The sequence below is a fragment of the Pholcus phalangioides genome, unplaced genomic scaffold (genome assembly GCF_987345545.1).
Source record: "Pholcus phalangioides strain wild (caught in Gottingen) unplaced genomic scaffold, Ppha-v1.0 ptg000002l_1, whole genome shotgun sequence".
NCBI classification, from domain to species: domain Eukaryota; kingdom Metazoa; phylum Arthropoda; class Arachnida; order Araneae; family Pholcidae; genus Pholcus; species Pholcus phalangioides.
Window position 1 is genome coordinate 1303913 of NW_028301595.1, and position 20049 is coordinate 1323961.

Genomic DNA, 20049 nt, shown 5'->3' on the forward strand with positions numbered 1-20049 from the left:
AAAACCCGGCTTAATGTAAAATAATCGGGATGAGTTTTTAACTTGTTGGTGTAGAGGAAGTTTGGTACTATGGACTTTTCGCCTGTTTCATGAATTTGTATTTTTGTTCAGGAATTCAAAAAAGTGAAATAAGAAACTTTCAAGCAAAATTAATGAATAGAATCACTACAGAATTGAAATTTTTTTCGTCACAATCAAAAACTATTTCATAATGGTGTGTTGTTTTGTTTTGCAAAGTTCAAACAGTGAACCACATTACGTTGATGACCTCCTCGCTCTTGAACTTGTGCCCTCAAGTTTGTAAACATTAGGGATGTTACGACTAGGTGAGTTCATTTAAATATAAATCAATCAAATGCAAATAGTTACCTGGTTTAAACCTTCAAAAACCTAAATGAATGCTTTTGGATATTATGTTGAACACAAATTTAGGTCGATAACACGATGAAGAACTTGCTTTCTTGTATATTGCGTTTTTTGTTTAAACACTAATTTATTACAATAATTAAAGCTAAATTTTAATTTCTTGGCAGACAAAGTGTGGAACAGATATATAATTATATGGTTCATTTTATCCAAACTGCTAGTGTTATCTAAACTACTGATTACCTGTGTTTAATTTCTTAAGGGAAATAGAGCTCTTTTTTCGAAATATGTGTGATAGGAGATTACACAGGATTAGGTTTTCGATCTCAAAAACTTAGTATTAAAAAAGTCAAAAACATGTTGTCATTCTTATTAGACTAAGTTATAGGAGCTTTTTTCTTCAGCATCATATGCAATCAGTACCGCTAAATTAAAGGGCGTTTTAGTCCAATTTAATGTTTTTATTGCTAGCTATATTCTAATGTTTTGCATAATAAGGGTATTGTTTTATGTATCAGTGATTATATCTACATAATTTAATTATAGAAATCAACGTTACATATATGGTGTAAACAAACTTTTTAAACACCTATCATTTATGAAAAGAGATGGTTTATATCAATACATGTATACTTTATGAGCAGTTGAAATTTTTGAAGCTCGAGAATCATGTTGAATTGAAGAACATCAAATAGTTTCATAGTTTTTCTTTCAACTTTTATGTTATGCTCTATTGAAATTGCATATTGTACATGAAAAAATACACATATATTGTCTGAAATAATTATATTGTATTAAGTATAAACAATCATATTAAGCATTTATTCTTTGTATAACATAGTGACTTTAGACATTACATGCAATCGATGTATGTATTTTCAACATTGAAAAGCAATATTTGAAGTTTTTAACATGATGGTTGGTTTTAAGTGTCAAAAACTGTCATGCGTCAAAAACCTGCCAATCCTGTTGTCAATAGATCTGAATCATACATGCTCAACCTATGACCACCCAGTGTCATCTTAATGCATGGACCTACCTGGACACCTCGTGATGATGAGATCTTGTTAAGTCATTCTACATTGAACATGTAAAGTGGCAATCAGTAATTTTCCTAGTCAGCTAGGGTGGCTTCAGATAAACCAATTTTCTCGTGGGCGTTCTTAAGACAGCCCTCTTGCATGGCCCACAATCTCAAATTAAATTTTGTAAAAATAATTAAACTGCACAATTTTCCAGGTCAACCGAAATGACCTGTACAGTTCCTGGAAGATCATGGCTTTTCGTTTACTATATTGCTACATAATTTATGGGAGGTATAAAATCAAGAAACACTTTTATTCAATTGTGATCTGCTACCGCTTGCCAAACCGCTCAAGTGGTCAGTTAATATTCTGCAACTTTTTTTTCATTCCAAGCAATTGCAGCTTTTGCATTGAGCAGTTCAAGATGGCTGGCAGAGAACACGTACCATTGCACAAAAAATTACATTTATTATATGAAATCAATCTAATATGTGGTGACATGCGATAATCAATCAAAATATGCAGGAAATGCTGAAAACTCTGAGAAAATTATACAAAAATTAACAAAATATGCGGTTAGTTCATGTGGTTTGATAAAGGGTTGTCATAACTAGAGGGCACTGAAGGTTGCCAATTTTGGCATGAAAAAAAGTCACCAGGTTGGCGCTGAACAGGCTTATGAAAAATTAACCTCTCAGTTCTATATGGCTTAAGTAACCCGTGACACATTCTCAGATAACTCAAGCAGCCCGCTACATATTCAGATCATGTGAGTGACTTGAGTGTCCCCCGGTACATTTAAAAGTCATCCGCAGTATATTTACAGATTACCGCAGCACAGTTTAAGTGCATTTAAGTGGCCCGCTTTACATTTACAGATCACTTCTAAGGTAACCTGCGCCACCATTCCAAATCACTTCATTAATTAGTCCACACCATGTTTTCTAATCAGTCGAGTGGCACACCCTCTTTCTAAAAGGTTGAAAATGTTTAATCTAAATATAGTTCAAAGTCTGTCTTACTGACTTGTAGCTAGCAAATAAAACTATTCAATATTTAAATTTTGGCATCTCCTGATGTTGCAATGCACTAGCATTAGCTAAACATTGAGAAGATTGACTCATACTGACGTTGACCCTTTGCCTTAAAAAACTCTCATTTGATCATTTATGTGATGTTTTTATCTTTTTTTCATATCTGATTGTGTTTGCTTGAACAGGTAACTTTCTGCTGAAGCTCGCCTGCAAGACAACATCCGCAAGTCAGTGCAGGTGTTGCCATGCTGCTGCAGCTGGGACTGTTTCCCAATGTTACAGCCAGCCCACATCTTCGACCCATCCCCATCTTTTACAGAATGGGCAAATCATATACGGACATACTGCAGGTGATTTCTTCGACAGACGAGTCAGACTGATGGAGCTCATTGCTGAAAGATCATCGAACACCAGCAGGAAAACCAAAAGTCACGTAGTCCTTATTCCGTCCAGTACAAAAGTATTCATGTCTGAAAACATACCGTACCCATTCAGACAAAACACAGACTTTCTGTATTTGACAGGATCGAAAGACCCAGACTGCGTGCTTCTGCTTCAAACAGTGGAAGGGAAAATGTTGCCAGAACATAAGTCAATATTATTTATACCTAAAGTGAATAAGCACACAGAGCTTTGGGAAGGGCCGAAAATGAACGTCTCTGATATGACATTATTTTTTGGTGTCGATGCGGCTTATTATATGGATGACCTTGAAAGCTATCTGTCTTCATTAGCATCCAGAAATGATAGTCTGGTATTTTGGTACAATTATCTGAGTAGACCGTTTCCTAAAGTTCACGAAACGGTGAGAGAATTTGTATCGAGCTACAAAAACCTTAATTTAGAGTCTCCCCATCCGCTCATTCATGAATTACGACTAATAAAATCGGTTCCTGAAATGAAGTTAATGGAAAAAGTTTGCAGAATGACTGCAGATTCGATGACAGAGGTAATGAAGTTCTCTTCGCCTTCAGTATTGGAATCGCATTTGCAAGCTAAAATGGATTTTGAATGTCGGTTACGCGGAGCCGATTATTCTGCTTTCCCGCCTGTGGTTGCTGGTGGCAGCCGAGCCAATGTCATCCATTACATTTTCAATAACCAACCAGTCGGAGAGGATGAAATGGTATTGATGGATGCTGGTAAAATAATCTTTATTCTTGACTAATGAGATGAATTTCATATTCAGTCAACACTCAATTTTATGAACCTCCAATTTAGGAACACACTCTTTTTTAACAAATACAAGAGCACAACACGCAAAATATCCAGCTAGGTGACTAAGAAAAAGATGGCCATAACAAGTATGGATGTCATATATTACTAAAATACAACAACCCAATTAAAAATGCAATCACAAAAATTATAAACAATATATATATAATTGTTTGTTCGGGTTCAAAGACCGTTGTCCATTTGAGTTAGTTCTCAACATTTCCCCAACACTAGTGGTTGGCATCATCAAGATACAAGATACAAGATGAAAGATTTCTGGCGGGGCCTATCTGTTTGCAGACATCAGCCGCCTTCAAAACCGGCCCGCGGGGGACCACTGTGAAGAGAAAAGCAAGGGCGCAAATGTTCGTGTAAGTGTGGAGTGCATGTATGTCGGTCAGAATTTGGGAGTACTGTCTAGTGGGGAACCCACAGTCAATTAAAGAACTTCTTTAATTAACTAGGAATTTTTTAAAATGAACATGTCTGGACGAGCATGTTAGTAATATTAATTATTAATATTTTCGGCAGGAAAAGTAAACTGCTTGGTGACGTTGACATCTCGTCGTCATGGTCGCACCTGATTCGTCGGTTGCGTGCCTCGCTCTGGTAGGCTGAAAATAGTCACATGATATACAATTATTAAAGTAAAGTTAGATTCAAGGGGAAGAGAAAAGGGGAATAGTATTAGTATTATTAAAAAGTAAGGAAATTAGAGGGAGAAAAATAAAATCTTTTTTTTTTTTTTATTTTTTTTTTTTATTTATTTTCAGAGTAATTCCTAAAAATATTAGGAATACTACTGCAGTTTTAAAAATTTTTTTTTTTTTTTTTTTTTTTTTTTTGGGCATCATCAGGAGAATTGATAAAACTGAATCAGAAGTCAGTGGCTTGACATTCACTATTGTTTTGCAATTGGTCAATTGATCCTATGGCTGGCAGCGAATTCAAAACAGTTCCTATGCCGGGAGAACCTGATTGGCAGAGAGATGTGGTCGATCTGATTGGCTGTTGTCGGATCTTGAAGGGGAAGGTTCTCGTTCTTCTGAGAGCTGGTGTCCAGGATCTGCTCAATTTCAAAGTTTCTTCTCTTCTATTATGGCTGTTTTTGTGCTTGTATATTTCAACAGTCTCTCTGTAGATTTGTGAGAAAAAGTGGTCAACATTAGCTATTACCTGTGTTTTGCTGAATTGTACACTGTGGTTGTCTTTAAGCACATGCTCTGCCACCACCGACTTTTTTGTTTGCCTCATTCTGCAGCATCATTAATGCTCTTTTATCCTCGTGGCCCCAGATCTTTTGTGGTTCCAATGGCCACAGGTGCACGGCATTCGTTCTGCGCTGCATTCGTTCTTCTATCAACACGACCCCCAGTGTTGATAGAGGGTCATGGTGGTCTTTTGCTGATCGTAGCATTTCACATATTTTTCTGATTGCTTTGAAAATGGTCTTCATATGTATGATGTTTTTCCATGACCTAGCTAATTCTTGCTGTCACTCCGGGCCAGGGTTTAAGTTAGATAAAAAAATTCCTTTCACAAAAAATCGAAAATGGGGAGAAAAGCTTTAGCAAAATGCTACAATGCTAATGTAATGATTGATGGTTGGATGTCTACTCCATCCGTACCTCCTGTATGCATTTTTGCGAAAGTTGCTGCCACTTCTTTCGCATTTAGCAAAAAATTTTGACCGTAGCTTAAATCCTGCTCTGGGCATAAAAGGCAGTACAGCTTTTCTAATTGATTGAGACTCCCCATGTTTCACTGGTGATTTTTTTGATAGGGCATAAGGCTTTTCCGATTTCGTCTATACCCATTAGAGCAGAAAACTGATTTTAAGTGCTCAATCTCTTTACTTAGATCTTTTTCTTCACACAGTCTTCTTGCCCTGATCAAGGTTTTCAGTACGCCTCATTTTTGGTGAGGATGATGATTGGAGAGCTTATGAACATATCTGTTCGTGTGAGTGGGCTTGCGGTAGATGCTGTGGCCTAAACATTGATCTTTATGACTGGTCAGAACATCCAAGAATGGGAACTGTCCTTTTTTCCTCTATTTCCATAGTGAACTTGATTTTTTTCTTGAATTCCGTTGAGATGGTCCAAGAATAGGAGTAAAGATTTTCTTTTCCATGCCCCCAACAACAAAAGTATCATCTACATAGTAGAGCCAAATTGTTGGTTGGAGAGGCGCTGTTGTTACTGCCTGCTCCTCGAATTTTCCCATAAAGAAGTTGGCAACTACCGGACTCAAGGGGGTTCCCATAGCTACTCCATTCGCCTACTCATAGATGATGTTCCAGGTGAAGTAGGTTGTAGCAAGGCAAAGCTGGAAAAGGCCTACTATATTTATAATATTTCATCAAGTTGTGATAAGACATCCTTAGGTGAACAATGATACAACGTCGAAACTCACCAGTATGTCATCTGGTTGCATGTTAATATCTCTTATTTTTTCGATGAAGTGATCAGAGTCTTTCACAAATGTGCTTGTTTTTCTTATGTGCGGCTGCAAGATGGTGGTTAAAACCTTGGCTAGGTTTCAGGTAGAAGATCCAATGGAACTTGCAATCAGCCACAAAGGAACTAGTTCTTTGTGTATTTTCGGCAAACTATAAATGCAAGGAGAAAGTGCTTCCATTCTACAGATACCTTTTTTCTCATTCTCAGGTAAAAACGAGGATTTTACCAAACTGTTCATCTTACGCAGGATCTTTCACTCTCTGCAACAAAAAGTTTATTCGGACATTCTACATGTCTTAAGTGAAAATATAGGAGGGAAGAGGGTAGAGAGTTCTAGGGCCACAACTAGGCGCTTGGTCAGCCAGGGCAAGCATGCATTTTGCAATGTTGATGGAGAGGTTAAAAGGTGAAATCTGCCCCCCCTGATCTGACACCTGGAGAGTTCACCAATTTTTCATGACCAACATGCAGGTGTTTTTCAAACACGTGCCAAGAAGGAGGATTCGATTTTTTGCGGTGGCCATGAAGTGAAGATAGGTTTTTAATGTAATTCACTCATTGTACATTATGATTGGCTGGTGGTGGTTTGAGAAATGGTATAATATCATCAGCTTGTTGATGAGGCCATTTCTGAGTCGATTCAGCTCTATCTCAGCTAACTGCTGTTCGTCTACTTCCCTTTTCATAATGTCAACAAAGCAGAAAAGATTATGTTTGAGAGTATATTTTTAAAAAAGTTTTTTTTGAAAGAAATTAATGTTCAAACTCGTACAAAGACAGGAAGCTGCCGAAAAATATATTGAGAGTACCCTAATCAAACATCGTTGGTTTCAGGCACGTTCCATTATCTTGGAAATACTTCAAAGCGCAATTTGTACAAAATGTTATCTTACACCAATTCTGTGGAATCTTATATTCCCCAAAGCAATATTTTTTATTGTTCTGCCACGAGCCCTCGGCTGACTGGAAATGTTCTTTGTTCTGCAGTAGCACTAAATGTTCTGTGATGCGAGTCGCAGATTTCAGCATATTATAGCTTTGAGGCTTATATTTACCAAAATTTTGTGATGAAGCAGACAAAAATATGCATGATTTTTTGGGAAATCATGAAATAAATGTGAGCGACCAACTCATTTTTTTCATCGTCTCCCCCATTTACAAACTTTTAATTTTATGAACTAATTATCAAGTTCCCACAGGTTCATAAAAATGAGTGTCGATTGTATTACTATTGAAAGTACAGTCAAACCCTGCTTAGTGCCTGAAATTTTTATTCTAATCAAACATCTGTCTTCTTTCCACGTATAAAATCTTCCATATGTTACACAGGTTCAACGATAATTTGAAACTTGTTATAGTGCCAGAATTCCATAAAATAAATGGTGGCATTAAATCAAGGTTAAACTATACAGGGTGAATTTAACCTAATCTGCCAAATGAAAGGGAGTGGGGAAACAAGCTCAAGTGGAACAGAAAACACTCTAGCAACTCTCTTCTATCTCTTACCGTTTTCGAGTTATGGTGGATTATGGAATGCAAAGCGCCAAATCTGAAAACCTAAATTTGTGAAAGTTCTTGACAGACCTACACGCAAACTGAGCACATGTTTGGAAAAAGCAGAAAACAACGATTTCATCAGAATATCCGGATTTAATGTTGAGCTACAAGCACAGAGTGATTGGCAAAGTGCAAAATCTAATTGTCACTAATTAGATCAAATCTGTAACTGCCAATCCCAAATGTCTATTTCAACAAATGCCAATTTTAGTGATGTATTTCAAGCAAAAAACTAGATTTTTCCTGAACCAGAACATCAGTATGGTTTATTGTAGGCTCTTTTGAAAGCTGGTACTATGGACAAGTTTTTGATAAATTTAACCAATTGTAGCGAGAAGGGTATTTACAGAATTAGCAGCTACAGATTTTGGCATCAATTGGATTTTGCACTTTGGCAATCTTTCAGTGCTTGTAGCTTATCATTAAATCCAAATATCCTAATAGAAATTGTGTTATCTTATAGGATTTCTTCTGCTCTTTCCAAATATGTGTTAGTTTGCATGTAGGTCTCTTTTAATTCTTAAAGGCTAGATAGTAAAAATATTTTATAGCCTTGCAAATTTAGGTTTTAAGATTTGATACATTTTCTGTCTATTCACCATAACTCAAAAATGGTAAGAGATAGGGGAGAATTGCTGTGTTTTATGTTTCACTTGCGCGCATCTATCATGCCCCCTTCTTCTTGTTTAGCAGATTATATAAAAGGAGAATTTTAACTAATGCATTTAACTACACTTTGCAATATGAAGAAGGTTTCCCCTTTTGGGCGATGAAATTGATGTAAGATGAATGACCATCCTAAGCATTTAGGATTGGAAAAATCATCAACTGTATAAATTGGATCATTCCACATCACCTCCTATAGCATATACAAATAAGAAATGATGAGAATTGTGCCAAGTCCTGTCCCTTTGAGGGGAATATTTCTTCACATATACATGGCCTATAAATCATGTTATACTATTTGGTGTCAGAGCAATGGACAAAATTGCCTAAGTTATCCCTCTTGGGACACCAACGAATGATGATCATCATCTTGGCATAAAATCCAGAAAATAGCTGTTTCATTGATGTATTCGGCAAGAAAAAGCCATCATCTCTAAACACGAGTTGGGGAAAATATTGGGAATAGAATGAAATTGCACCGACGACTTCTCTTCACTACCAGAAACTCTTTCAAATGATACCTATTATATGTAGGGAAAGATGAGTTTAACCCAAGTATATGGTTCATGAATGCGGTACTCATCAGACTCATAACTGATTTTTTTATGTGTGTAGTGAGCCGATACAAGAATCTTAGTTTTAAAATTAGTTCATTATTCATCATACTATTGTGTTATAATGTAATTTTTTTATACATCATAATTCGTGCGATTTTATCAAAGCTCTTCACTGCATATAAGTCTTTAGTTTTTTCTTCTTTGCAGGATACGAATTTCACGGCTACACCAGCGACATGACTAGAACCTGGCCGGTTTCTGGAAAATTCACAAACCCTCAGAAAGAGCTGTATGAGATGGTTCTATCAGTGCAAGAGGAGCTGATTGAGCTGTGTGACACTTTCCCATCTCTGGACTATTTGTTTCAAGTCATGTGTCAAAGTATGGGTCAGAAACTTCAAGAGTTGGGTATTCTGCCAAAGCATTTGTCCAGGGATGCAGCCAGTGAAGTAAATAATATGGTGTTATTTAAGAAGGAAAAAAATGTGTTTCATCTAATCGTTGAAATCACAAATGAATGCACATTGATTTGAAATATTAAATGCGAATAATTTTTAAAAATTCTTTTGTATCTAGGCAGCGTATGGATTTTGTCCCCATCACGTGAGTCATTATCTAGGCATGGATGTTCACGACACCAATCTAATATCCAGAGGTATAAACATTCGTCCTGGGATGGTTGTGACAGTGGAGCCAGGTGAGAAAGAAATCATTATAAGCTATAGAAATGTTTTGATCATTTTTGTTTTATGGCTAATTCAAATGGCAGCATTCGATATTTTTAATACTCATTGAGAGGTTGATGCACTAACCCCTCAATGTGAGATTCCTCGCCATATCCCTGTTGTTCTATGTCAGGAAAGTTTCTGAATAGGTATATGATGAGGTATATTATGAATTAGGTATCCTCTCGGGTATAACTTGACCTCTAAACATCCTTTGGTACTTTAGGCGAATATCTTATCGACATGAGCTACCACACTCCTAAAAGTGTTTGAATTTTTATATGAAACACTTATATATTTTTCTATCTTTTTTTTGGCCGCTGATGCAAGTCTAAGTAGTGCTTTTGTTCTCTTCAGTTTCAAGCATTTTTTTAACGTTTGATCACACTTCTTTTACCAGAATTTGCCCATTTCATATTTAAAACAATGTTGTTTCTTTTTGAGTTTGCTCTTGATCATCTCAGTTTGATTCAACATACTTTGAGCTGACTTATTTTCCTGGGTCATTCTTAGAATATTTATTCGAAATTCCCAAAAATTTAATAGTGATTAAAAACTATAGAATTAAAATTGTTTTTAATATAAACTATTTTCTGTTTGTCTGCCTAAATAAGCTTTGCTGAAATTTTGCATCACACACACAAATACCCTTTTCAAACTAATTATGACCATGGTCTCTCTCTCTGGACAAAGTAATTTTAATTAACGTGCAGCTGGAAACCATTTTCCATTGAACACTAAACATGCTGGTGAATGGCGTAAAAGGAAATGACATATCAAGAGAAAGAATAGTAGAAAATGAATAATAGAAAACTTGGAAGCAAAACGAGAGACTGAAAATCTGCTAAAGATGCTGGAAAATAAAATACATGGAGCAATCACAAATCACAGTTAAAAATAAGGAGTGAAAACACACGTACTCAGATTGAATTTTTTGTGAAAATAAATCAGAGTAGTCGTTTTTTTTTTCTGTGGATGATCGGCAATTCGCATAGTTTGACCCAACTTTATATGTTGTCAGAAGCCTATGTGCCGAATTCTGGGGGGGGGGGGGGGAGACGACGACCTGAAACTAATTCCATTTGCGGCCCCAAGAGATGAAATTGCGGGGAGGACAAATGACATCAAAAAATCAGCTTCTATTGTGATGAAACTTTAAAGTTTCTTAAGAGAAAATTTTGTTAATGGCACAGAATTGAAGAATTTTGATGTTTTTGTAGCAGAATGTAACAAATGAAAGGAAATTGTTGAAATTGTAGCAGATTTTCCACCCCTGAAAGAAAGAATCTAGAACATATCAAAGGATTTTCCATAGGAACCTATGTGAAATCACATTTTGGCTTATGAACAACATGAATAATCTTTGTTAGTCAAGGTATCGCTGTATCTTTTTTTTAATCAATAGTTTTCAGTAGAATTATACATGAGAACTATTTCTCCAAAATATGCCATAAAAGTGTCATTATATCTGAGAGTAATGAATTTTCCATCAACATCATAAGCAAGGTCCATTAACATCACTATAAGATTCAGCCAAGACTGTCAATTATCATTATGACCAAGGTGTCATTACAAATGTTGACATTATAACAGAGTTTGACTGTTGAGCTTTGTGAAATCCCCACAGAAGGAAAGTTCTGATTATACACCTAGAAAATATTGTGTTTGAGTGTTGTTTCTGGTCATACTGACGTTGTCTCTGAATATGTTGTTGTTGTGTTTTTTTTTTCCCCCATTCTAATATATACACTGTTTTTTAAATTATCTTGTACATGAAACTTGAAATATCATGATATAACCCTTATAAACTATCTTCTTTAATCCTATTCTCAAAAGAACTTTCACTTGTACCAGCACTCTTGTTCAAAATTTTTTTTTTTCCATTTTGTTTAGGTATTTATTTCAAAAAAGATGATCAAAGAGTTCCTGAACAATTCAGAGGTCTCTGCATCCGCATAGAGGATGATATCCTCATAACAGAACAAGGTCCTAAAATTCTTACAGCAGGATGTCCTAAGCATGTCGATAATATTGAAAAACTCTTATCGACAAAAAATGGAATGTGAATCAATTTGCATCAAATTGATGGTGAAATCAATGCGTTTGCTCAATCGTAACATATATTTTTAGTTTGTGTAAAAATATTTAAAATTAAATTTTTCATATATGAATATTCATTTGTTTTTTGTGGCTCTAAAACGGGTTTTTTCTAAAGCTATGGGTTGGGTCGCAAGGGCTCCCGAGGGGTTGTACGAATTCACTCTCAAGGTCATCTTAATAACTTCTGCTACTTGTGCCGAGAAATTAACATCCAAAATGGCATGGCATAGTTACAGAATTGTAAAAATTCTCTATTTGAATGCATTTAATAAACATTAAATGAAAATTTAGACGAGAGAATTTGAAATTAATAGAAGAGCAACATAATTCTAGTCAGTGAAAAATTATTAAAACTTGATTTATATGGGAGAATTAATGAAAGAATTCCAAAATTAATAAAAATTTAGAATTTATGAGAAGTAATTTCATAATAAGAAGCTTTAAATAATTTTTGGCTCCTTTTTGTTTGATTCAAGTCCTTTTGCTCAGATGCTCTGTTATGGCGCCATGGACTGGTTCTGCTCATTTTGGAAGATAAGCATTTTGTTAATAAGAATTTTTGTAAATAAAAAATAGACCAATGAATTACTAAGTTGATCAATTTGTTGATTTTGGGTAGTGGCTGAAAAAGATTAAGGTTTATATGCTTTAAAAGAATACATGAATTTTATCTTTATTGATAAACCATTAATCAATGGAGGGGACTATTTTTTTATTCCATTGCAGACAGGTTCTGTCTCATACAGTGTCTGTCTTAGGTTTCACTTCACAGTGATACCTTGGCTTACTAAGTTTTCAGCTAACTATAAGGAACCTGTTAGCTGAGGTATCACTGTATTTGCAACATATGAATCTGAATGTCATCTATTTTTCACAAAAGACAACTGAGAGAAAGGAATTAAACACAGCCGTTTTGAGAGCAGCTTTTTTTTCCAGACTATTCCTGCTACTTAGGAGTTAAAGAAATGACTTTATTTGGGACAAGAGAACAAGTTTTTAAACCATACTGCGAACATACATACTGTGTACCATACTGCGAACATACATACTGTGTACCATACTGCGAACATACATACTGTGTACCATACTGCGAACATACATACTGTGTACCATACTGCGAACATACATACTGTGTACCATACTGCCAAGTTTACAAACTTTTTGCTCCAGGGCTTTCTAAAAAAAAGGCTTACAAATATCTTCCCCACATCCTTTCTTATTAAGGTAATGCTTGAGAAAATCACTCAGTGCTCGTCCAATCACTCTGGGCAGCTTTTAAAATTTGAAAAAGTTTTTATCCACCTTAAAAAAAATACACAGAGATGGGAAAACTGGCTTATACAGCCGAACCAGATTTTAATGACAGTCTGGATTCAACGAGCAAATTAATGCATTTTATTTGGTACAATGCTAATTTTATAGCAATTTTGTATATTTTTAATCAGCAGGTTTTTATCATAGCTCGGATTTAATGAGGATTTAAAAAAAGTGGGGGGGGGGAGAATATGCAAGAACCACAATTAAACAATTTGAGTTACTTCCATAACCACTCTCATAATATAGAGATAATGCTTTTTGATAACAAATCAATCAAATCATTGGAAACAAGGTACATCACTCCTTTATCCTTATTGTCAATTGCAGGAACAGCAACACTTTCTCTAGAATGAAACGATGAACCTCTCTAATTATATGAAGTACAGATGACTGGATAGCAACTGAAGATAATTGGAAAGAAAGGTCACACTCCTCTGTAGAGAATCGAACCACCAACTTCACACTTTTCGAGCACATGCTCTACCATTAAGCTACATAGGACAGACATTTTCTTTCCGAAGAACACTATGATCTTTTTTAGGCTGAACGGGACTGTGCAATAGACAGCCTCTTAACTCAGCAACAGTTCATAATGAAATTGGCCTCCACAGATGGCGACATAGAACGAAAAGATGAACCTCTCCACTAATCATACGAAGTACAGATGACTGGATACCAAGCAAAGATAATTGGAAAGAAAAGTGTCGCATTCCTCTGTGGGAAATCATCCTCTGTAGCTTAATGGTGGAGCAAGCTTCCAGAAAATGTGAGGTTGGTGGTTCGATTTCCCACAGAGTAATGTAACTTTATATGGATATGGCCCTTTATGAGAAGTGCATCGGAACAAGGAGAAATAGACATATAGACATTTGGAAGTTTAAAAAAGAAGTGCGATAGACATAGTGGGATAAATCAAGAAGCTATCCTTACTTAGATAAGACAACCATAATCTTTTTTGCGGGAGGTGTATTATATATCATTTTTTTCGGCGATACATATTTTATATTGGGTTGCTATAGTTTTTTTATATGTGAAATATTTTTTGCGGACATTTTTTTCTCAGCCACTTCGTTGGGCATTATGTCTGTTGTGACTTTGTACTTGTATAGGATTTTCACTGTATATTGAATCAATGTTAATCACTCCAAATAATATCTTCAATGTCCAAGCATAAAAAATCCAGTGAAATATATATTCAAATAAAAACTCATGATCAATGGTCTAAAATTTCATATATATATCAACATATATGTGGCAGTGGTTAGTGAAAGGCTGTAGAACAACAACTAGTACAATACAATTTCCTATCAAAAAATTTTAAATTTTCTGTTCGATACATAAAAAACAATAAAATTCAGATTACATAAAAACAGTAAAAAATTTTCATATTTGATTAAAAAAACACAGAAATATGGCATTTGTATATTGTTTCATAATTTTTTTTGCATGCACCATTCATATGCGCACACACACACACATATCGTATTCACCATTCTAGTTTGACAGGATAGTTTCCTGTAAGACATGCTGTGCAATGTCCTATTTCGTTTTCTTTTTTTATTTGCCTCCTAACAGCAGTCACAAGACCATCAACTGATAAATACACGAGGCTGGCAGCCCCCAGTTTCTTTGCCAACTCATCAGCATTGCACCTGTTAGCTATGAGTTCTTCCTTCGTCGGAATATTTATACCCATGTAGCATGGGTAATGAAGGGGTGGTGAGGCTACCCTAATGTGCACCTGAAAAAAACCCCTATAGTTTTAGTTTCATTTGAGAAAAAAATCATAACTGAACAGCTTCAAACATTTTCCAAAACTACAATTCATTGATTAAAATAGTAAGAAGCATACGCTTGTTTATTCATATTACAAATGAACTTGGCCAATTAAAACATGTTAATTCAAATATTATTATGGATCAAATATAATATAGTCTGCAATCTTTTCCTTTTAAATGTAAAATCAAAGATTTCATATTTTGAATTTTTTGCACATCAATCTTGTGTTGTTAAAGCCATTTCACAATTGTTTAACAGAATTTGGTTCTAGAACTAAATTAATAAAAATTAAAAACAGCCTGTCTCAAAAGTATGTAGACATCAGCATAACTTTAATATTCACAGTTGCACCATTGCCATGGATCTTTTGAAATACTCGATCGGGCATGCTAAAAAATGATTTGTGAATCAGAGTCTGATTGAAACTTGACCTCCCCTGGACGTATGAAAAGAACTGAACCCAGAGGGAATCAGCGTCACATAATTTACTGCTTCAACACCATAATACTTGAAAACTGATGACATTGGGATTAAATATGACACAATAATAGACACCCCAAAGGTTTTCCATTAGATTTAGGTCTGCAGTCATAGCTGACCATTCCAACACGCATCACATCATCAGTAAACCTTGAACTGGTGGATGTAGATGTGGGAATACAGAGACATTGACCTGTTGAAAAACTAACAATGGTCCCTCCATTGTGCTCCTGATTGGAAGTATAAAGTGTTCCGATAGTCTTTGAATTTATGTTAACCTCACAAAAAGTAATACCAATCATTCCATTGAATCTGAATGCTCCCTATTTTATGACAAATTTTCATCCTTGCTGACAGTTGTAGAGAGAGAGATTCGTGTCTGAAGTCACGCTAATGACACGCACAGCCATCGGGTCCATCTAGAATTAAATTTTTTTCTTCCTGAAGACAACAGTGAACCATTCTTCTCCAAATTCATGTCATTATGGCCTAAGTCATTGATTATAATCATCAAGTAATTGATCATCTTTGTAGCATTGCTTCAGAAGAGATCTTTAGTCTCATGTGTTGAAATACATGCCTACTGCTGGACTGCAAACAGTGATGAACAGTGTTCTTGGATATAAGAATTAATAAGCTTTGTGAAATTTGACACAGATAATTTCTGGCTAGATGGAAAATACACTAATTTCCATAAAAATTTGCGCACCCAGAAGAAGTCGTCAAAATGAAACAAAATTTTACACATGTAAGTACTACGTTGATATAAGTAAATGATTAGAAAATCCAAGAAAAAGGATAATTTATTGCAGAAAAAAGTACAGATGAACAGAAGTTTTAGTACTCTGTTGGACCCCCCTCTAGCGCGAATGCACGATGCGACACGAGCGGGCATTGAGGCATAAAAGTTCCGTATGATGTTCTGAGACATCTCGTCCCACAGTTGCTGTAAATGCGCCTCTAGTTCGACCAACCTCGTAGGGTGTCCAACTTGACGTCCCAAATGATCCCAGATATGCTCGATTGGTGACAAATCTGGGGATAGAGCAGGCCAGGGAAGGGTAGTAATGTGGCGGAGGCAGTCTTGTGACATCCTTGCTGTGTGTGGCCTAGCATTGTCTTGTTGAAAAATGGCTCCTGGGAGCCCTGCCATGAGTGGCAACACATGTGGTTGAAGGATGTTATGGACGTACCGCTGGGCTGTCATTGTGCCATGGATCAATATTAGGGGTGACCGTGTATCATAAGCAATAGCACCCCATACCATGACACCAGCTGTGGGAGCGGTGTGTCGCTGTAAAGCGAAGGCAGGATTGAAGCGTTCACCACGGGGCCTCCACACACAAACACTATTGTCATCACTGCTCAAGTTGAATCTCGATTCGTCGCTGAAGATGACCTGGTTCCATTCCGTTGCAGTCCAATCCCGTCGTGCTCGACACCACTCCAAACGGAGGTGTTGGTGGGTGGGTGTCATTGGCAGCACACGTAATGGGTGCCGCGATACCAGATGTCCTTCAGCCAGGCGCTTTGCGATGGTTCTGGAAGACACAGGGGCCCGTAGTGATGCTGCCGCCTGTGTCTGGATAGCAGCCAATGAGGCAGTTGGCTCTACGCGTGCGTTTTGGATCATGTGACAGTCTTCTCGACGACTAGTCTGTCGAGGGCGTCCTGAACCTGGTCGCCGTGTAAATGACGACTCTTCTGTCCACTGGTCCCAACACCACCTCACAGTAAAATCAGAACGGCCTAGTTGACGAGCTACTCGCCGAGTTGACCACCCAGCTTCCATCACCCCGATGATTCTTCCCCTATCGAACTCTGACAACTGCTCATATGGTCTTCGACGGCGGCGTAACGGCATGTCTACCTCAGCATTTCCTTTGCAAACGATTAAATACACTCCAGCAAGCTCTGCTTACCTGTTTTATACTCCAAGGAGAACGAATTTCAACGCCCTCTAGTGGCATTACGCAAATCACGCTGCATTTCTAATCATTTGCATATCTGCCCGACATGTACCTTCAGGCCAACTTTCGTTTCGATCCCACAATTATTTCTTAGTGCGCAAATTTTTATGGCAATGAGTGTATCTATCCATCCAAGCTGTGGTCACTTTAGGATTCACGATTTCACCTCTACGCTATATATCACTTACATATCTTAATAATTATCTACATATAATATTTTATATGTATAGTAAAACCTGTTAGTTTGCACACCTCTATATCCTGGACATTTTCCTACATTGGTCGGTTTTGAATGGAACCAACCACAATCTTATAACAAAATGTTCCCAATACTGTATCTCTATATCTTGGACACCTCTCTAACTTGAACAGATTTTAGTGGAACCGTAGTGTTCAACCAGTGTTAAATTTAGGCAGGTTTCACTGTACCTGATCTGCTGTATGCTGTTATCTTTGCCAGACAAAACGCGCCAGGTTTTAGCCACATCCTTTATGGTGTAACGAATATTGTGAGACGTACTGAAAACTACTTGAAATAAGTTTTTGAATGAACATTTATACTCTTCAAATGATTACGTCATAGCAGTTACATTAAAATGTGCTAATATTGCAATCTCTTGCTTTGCAAGTCTTTTCAAGTAAAGTCTATATAGTTTTGTGATTTGAGACAGGCTGTTTTTCATTTTTGTTAATTCATTTCAGAAAAAATTGTTTAACTAAAGTGAAATGACTTCACTGGCATGGAAGCGGGGTCATGTATAAAACATTTGAGATAGAAATGCGAAACAGTAGATTTGTTATTAAGTAAAACGATGTGTATGTACAGTGGAACTTTGGTTAATAAGCGAATTTGCGTTTTTTAAATTTATTTTCACGTTATCACAACTGAGGTGATGGTTTTTTGCTTTCACCCACGAAAAACAAAGTGGGTGATTTAGGAATTTTAATAGTCTTAAATTACAGTGTAACCTTGCTACAACAAAATACTCAATATAACAATAATACTTCTGCAACGATATTTTTTCAAATCTTGTTTGGATTTGCTTATAATCTAATGTTAAACTCCTCTTGGTACAACGATACCTCTTTTACTAGGATAAGCCCCCCTCTATAACAATATTTTGTAAAGAAACTTTGAAAACAGTTACAACCGTATTTTCATATTTAGTTCGAAATATCCTTCAATATATTTTTATAATTGTCGCATATTTTTTATTATTTTGAGGGTGTTAAATAAGTCATTTAGCACCACCTGATTACTGAAAGTGTTGAGGAAATTTTCATTATCGCTACTTTTTGTGTGTTACACAAAAGTGTATCGTGATAAATCTCTTCACAAAGGCAATCTCTTCATCTAGCAATTTTTTTAACAATTACTCAATTTAAAATGTTTGTGGCGAGTAAATACTCAAAAGCACACTTTTTTGTGGGTACCAACAACTTCAATTTAGAAAAGATGCCAATAGCTGCATAAATTTGATGACACATGACAATATCATTGGCACCACACCAAAACTACGAAAGCGCAAAAAGTTACTTTTGAGAATAGCACATTTAAAGGTTTGATTTATGTCAAAAAAAGTAGGGAAAGAAAAATCTAAAGGTTGACCCTCAATCTAATAAGCCTTTCAATATAAAGATAATGTTTTGGATTTTTTTTTTTTCGCACAAGCATCAATTAGACCAAAATGTGCTGAAGATAAACCCTCTACAACACTTTTTTTTTTGATCCGCAGAACATTTGGTATACCAAGATTTCTGTATATTGGGTTCTGTCAAAACATGGTAGTCTAAGTTTATAAGACATCCGCTCACATTGACATATAGCTCAGTCATCGACAGAAACGCTCCTTACCCTAGTACTACTTTCACTTATGTAAAATCAAAAACAAAGACATGTCTACCTCTGCAGCACCAGCTTCTTTCAAGAGATGAATGATCGCTCCAATCGTGGTTCCTCGGACAATAGAGTCATCAACAAGAATGATTCGTTTATCCTTGAAGTTAGCAGTCAGTGTACCAAATTTCTTCAACACAGCTAATTGCCTTAGTCTTGTACTAGGTTGAATGAACGTCCTGCCAACATATCTGTTCTTGTTCAAAACCTCAACATATGGGATGCCAGACTAAATGCAGCATAAAGAAAAAAATGAATTGAGTACGAGCAAGAAAAAATGGAATGCAATTCAGTCATAAAAAACTGATCACTGACAAAAATTCATAAGAATGTAATTGATGATTTCAATACATTCAATTTGATAAGGCTTCATTGCACAAAGGCAGATCAAAAATAAACAAATTTTATAATATTTTAAAGGAATAAAAAGATAAAATATATACAGGGTGGTCTGTTAATGGACCCACAAACTCAGAGGGTTGTTAGTAGACATCAAGAGAAACAAAAGTTGCAATGGAACATGGTGTCGCAAGCCACGTTCAGAGGGTGAAAATCGCAAAAAAAGCATGCAGGTTTCGCTGTCGCACTGGTATGACAAAAAGTACAATAACTATTACAAAAACATTTGTTTGATTAATTATTACCAGAGTTGTTGGAAGTGGCAGCCACTGACATCATTGCACAGTTTACAACGACGTAAAAACGATTTCCCGAAGCTCTAGGAAATACCAGGTATGCTTTTGATGTGTTTCATCGTCTACAACACATGATCCTACCCCAGCACATGCGTTTTGTTATGCTGACATCAGATATGGTGAGCGAACCCACGAACGCATTCAGCGATCTATTGACATCCACCTTTCGTCTCCTCTGGACTCAGATCCTGCATGCGTTTTTCG

The 20049-nt window shown here is 36.2% G+C and overlaps 2 protein-coding genes across 3 annotated transcripts in view; one reads left to right on the top strand and one right to left on the bottom strand.

Moving 5' to 3' along the window:
* The first annotated feature begins 251 nt into the window (after positions 1-251).
* Positions 252-12290, top strand: LOC149089041 (xaa-Pro aminopeptidase 3). Its single transcript, XM_089236821.1, has 5 exons — positions 252-326; positions 2611-3567; positions 9090-9331; positions 9459-9579; positions 11501-12290. Exons 1-5 carry the CDS (start codon positions 314-316, stop codon positions 11671-11673), a joined length of 1506 nt encoding a protein of 501 aa, XP_089092947.1. The 5' UTR covers positions 252-313; the 3' UTR covers positions 11674-12290.
* Positions 12291-13079: 789 nt separating this feature from the next.
* Positions 13080-20049, bottom strand: part of LOC149089042 (amidophosphoribosyltransferase-like) — a 49783-nt gene continuing 42813 nt past the window's right edge. For both annotated transcript variants that reach the window (XM_089236811.1, XM_089236814.1), the window contains 2 exons: positions 19158-19379; positions 13080-14765 (listed from right to left, as the gene is read on the bottom strand). In XM_089236811.1, the coding sequence (XP_089092937.1) occupies positions 14511-14765; positions 19158-19379 (477 nt within the window). In that variant the 3' untranslated portion in view covers positions 13080-14510. The remainder of the gene's footprint in view (positions 14766-19157; positions 19380-20049) is intronic.

What these genes read in the sequence shown, in the direction of transcription:
- LOC149089041 (XM_089236821.1), top strand. An exon ending in AATGGTATTGATGGATGCTG is followed by an intron (nt 3,568 to 9,089) that starts GTAAAATAATCT and finishes TCTTCTTTGCAG; the next exon opens with GATACGAATTTCACGGCTAC. An exon ending in CCAGGGATGCAGCCAGTGAA is followed by an intron (nt 9,332 to 9,458) that starts GTAAATAATATG and finishes TTTTGTATCTAG; the next exon opens with GCAGCGTATGGATTTTGTCC.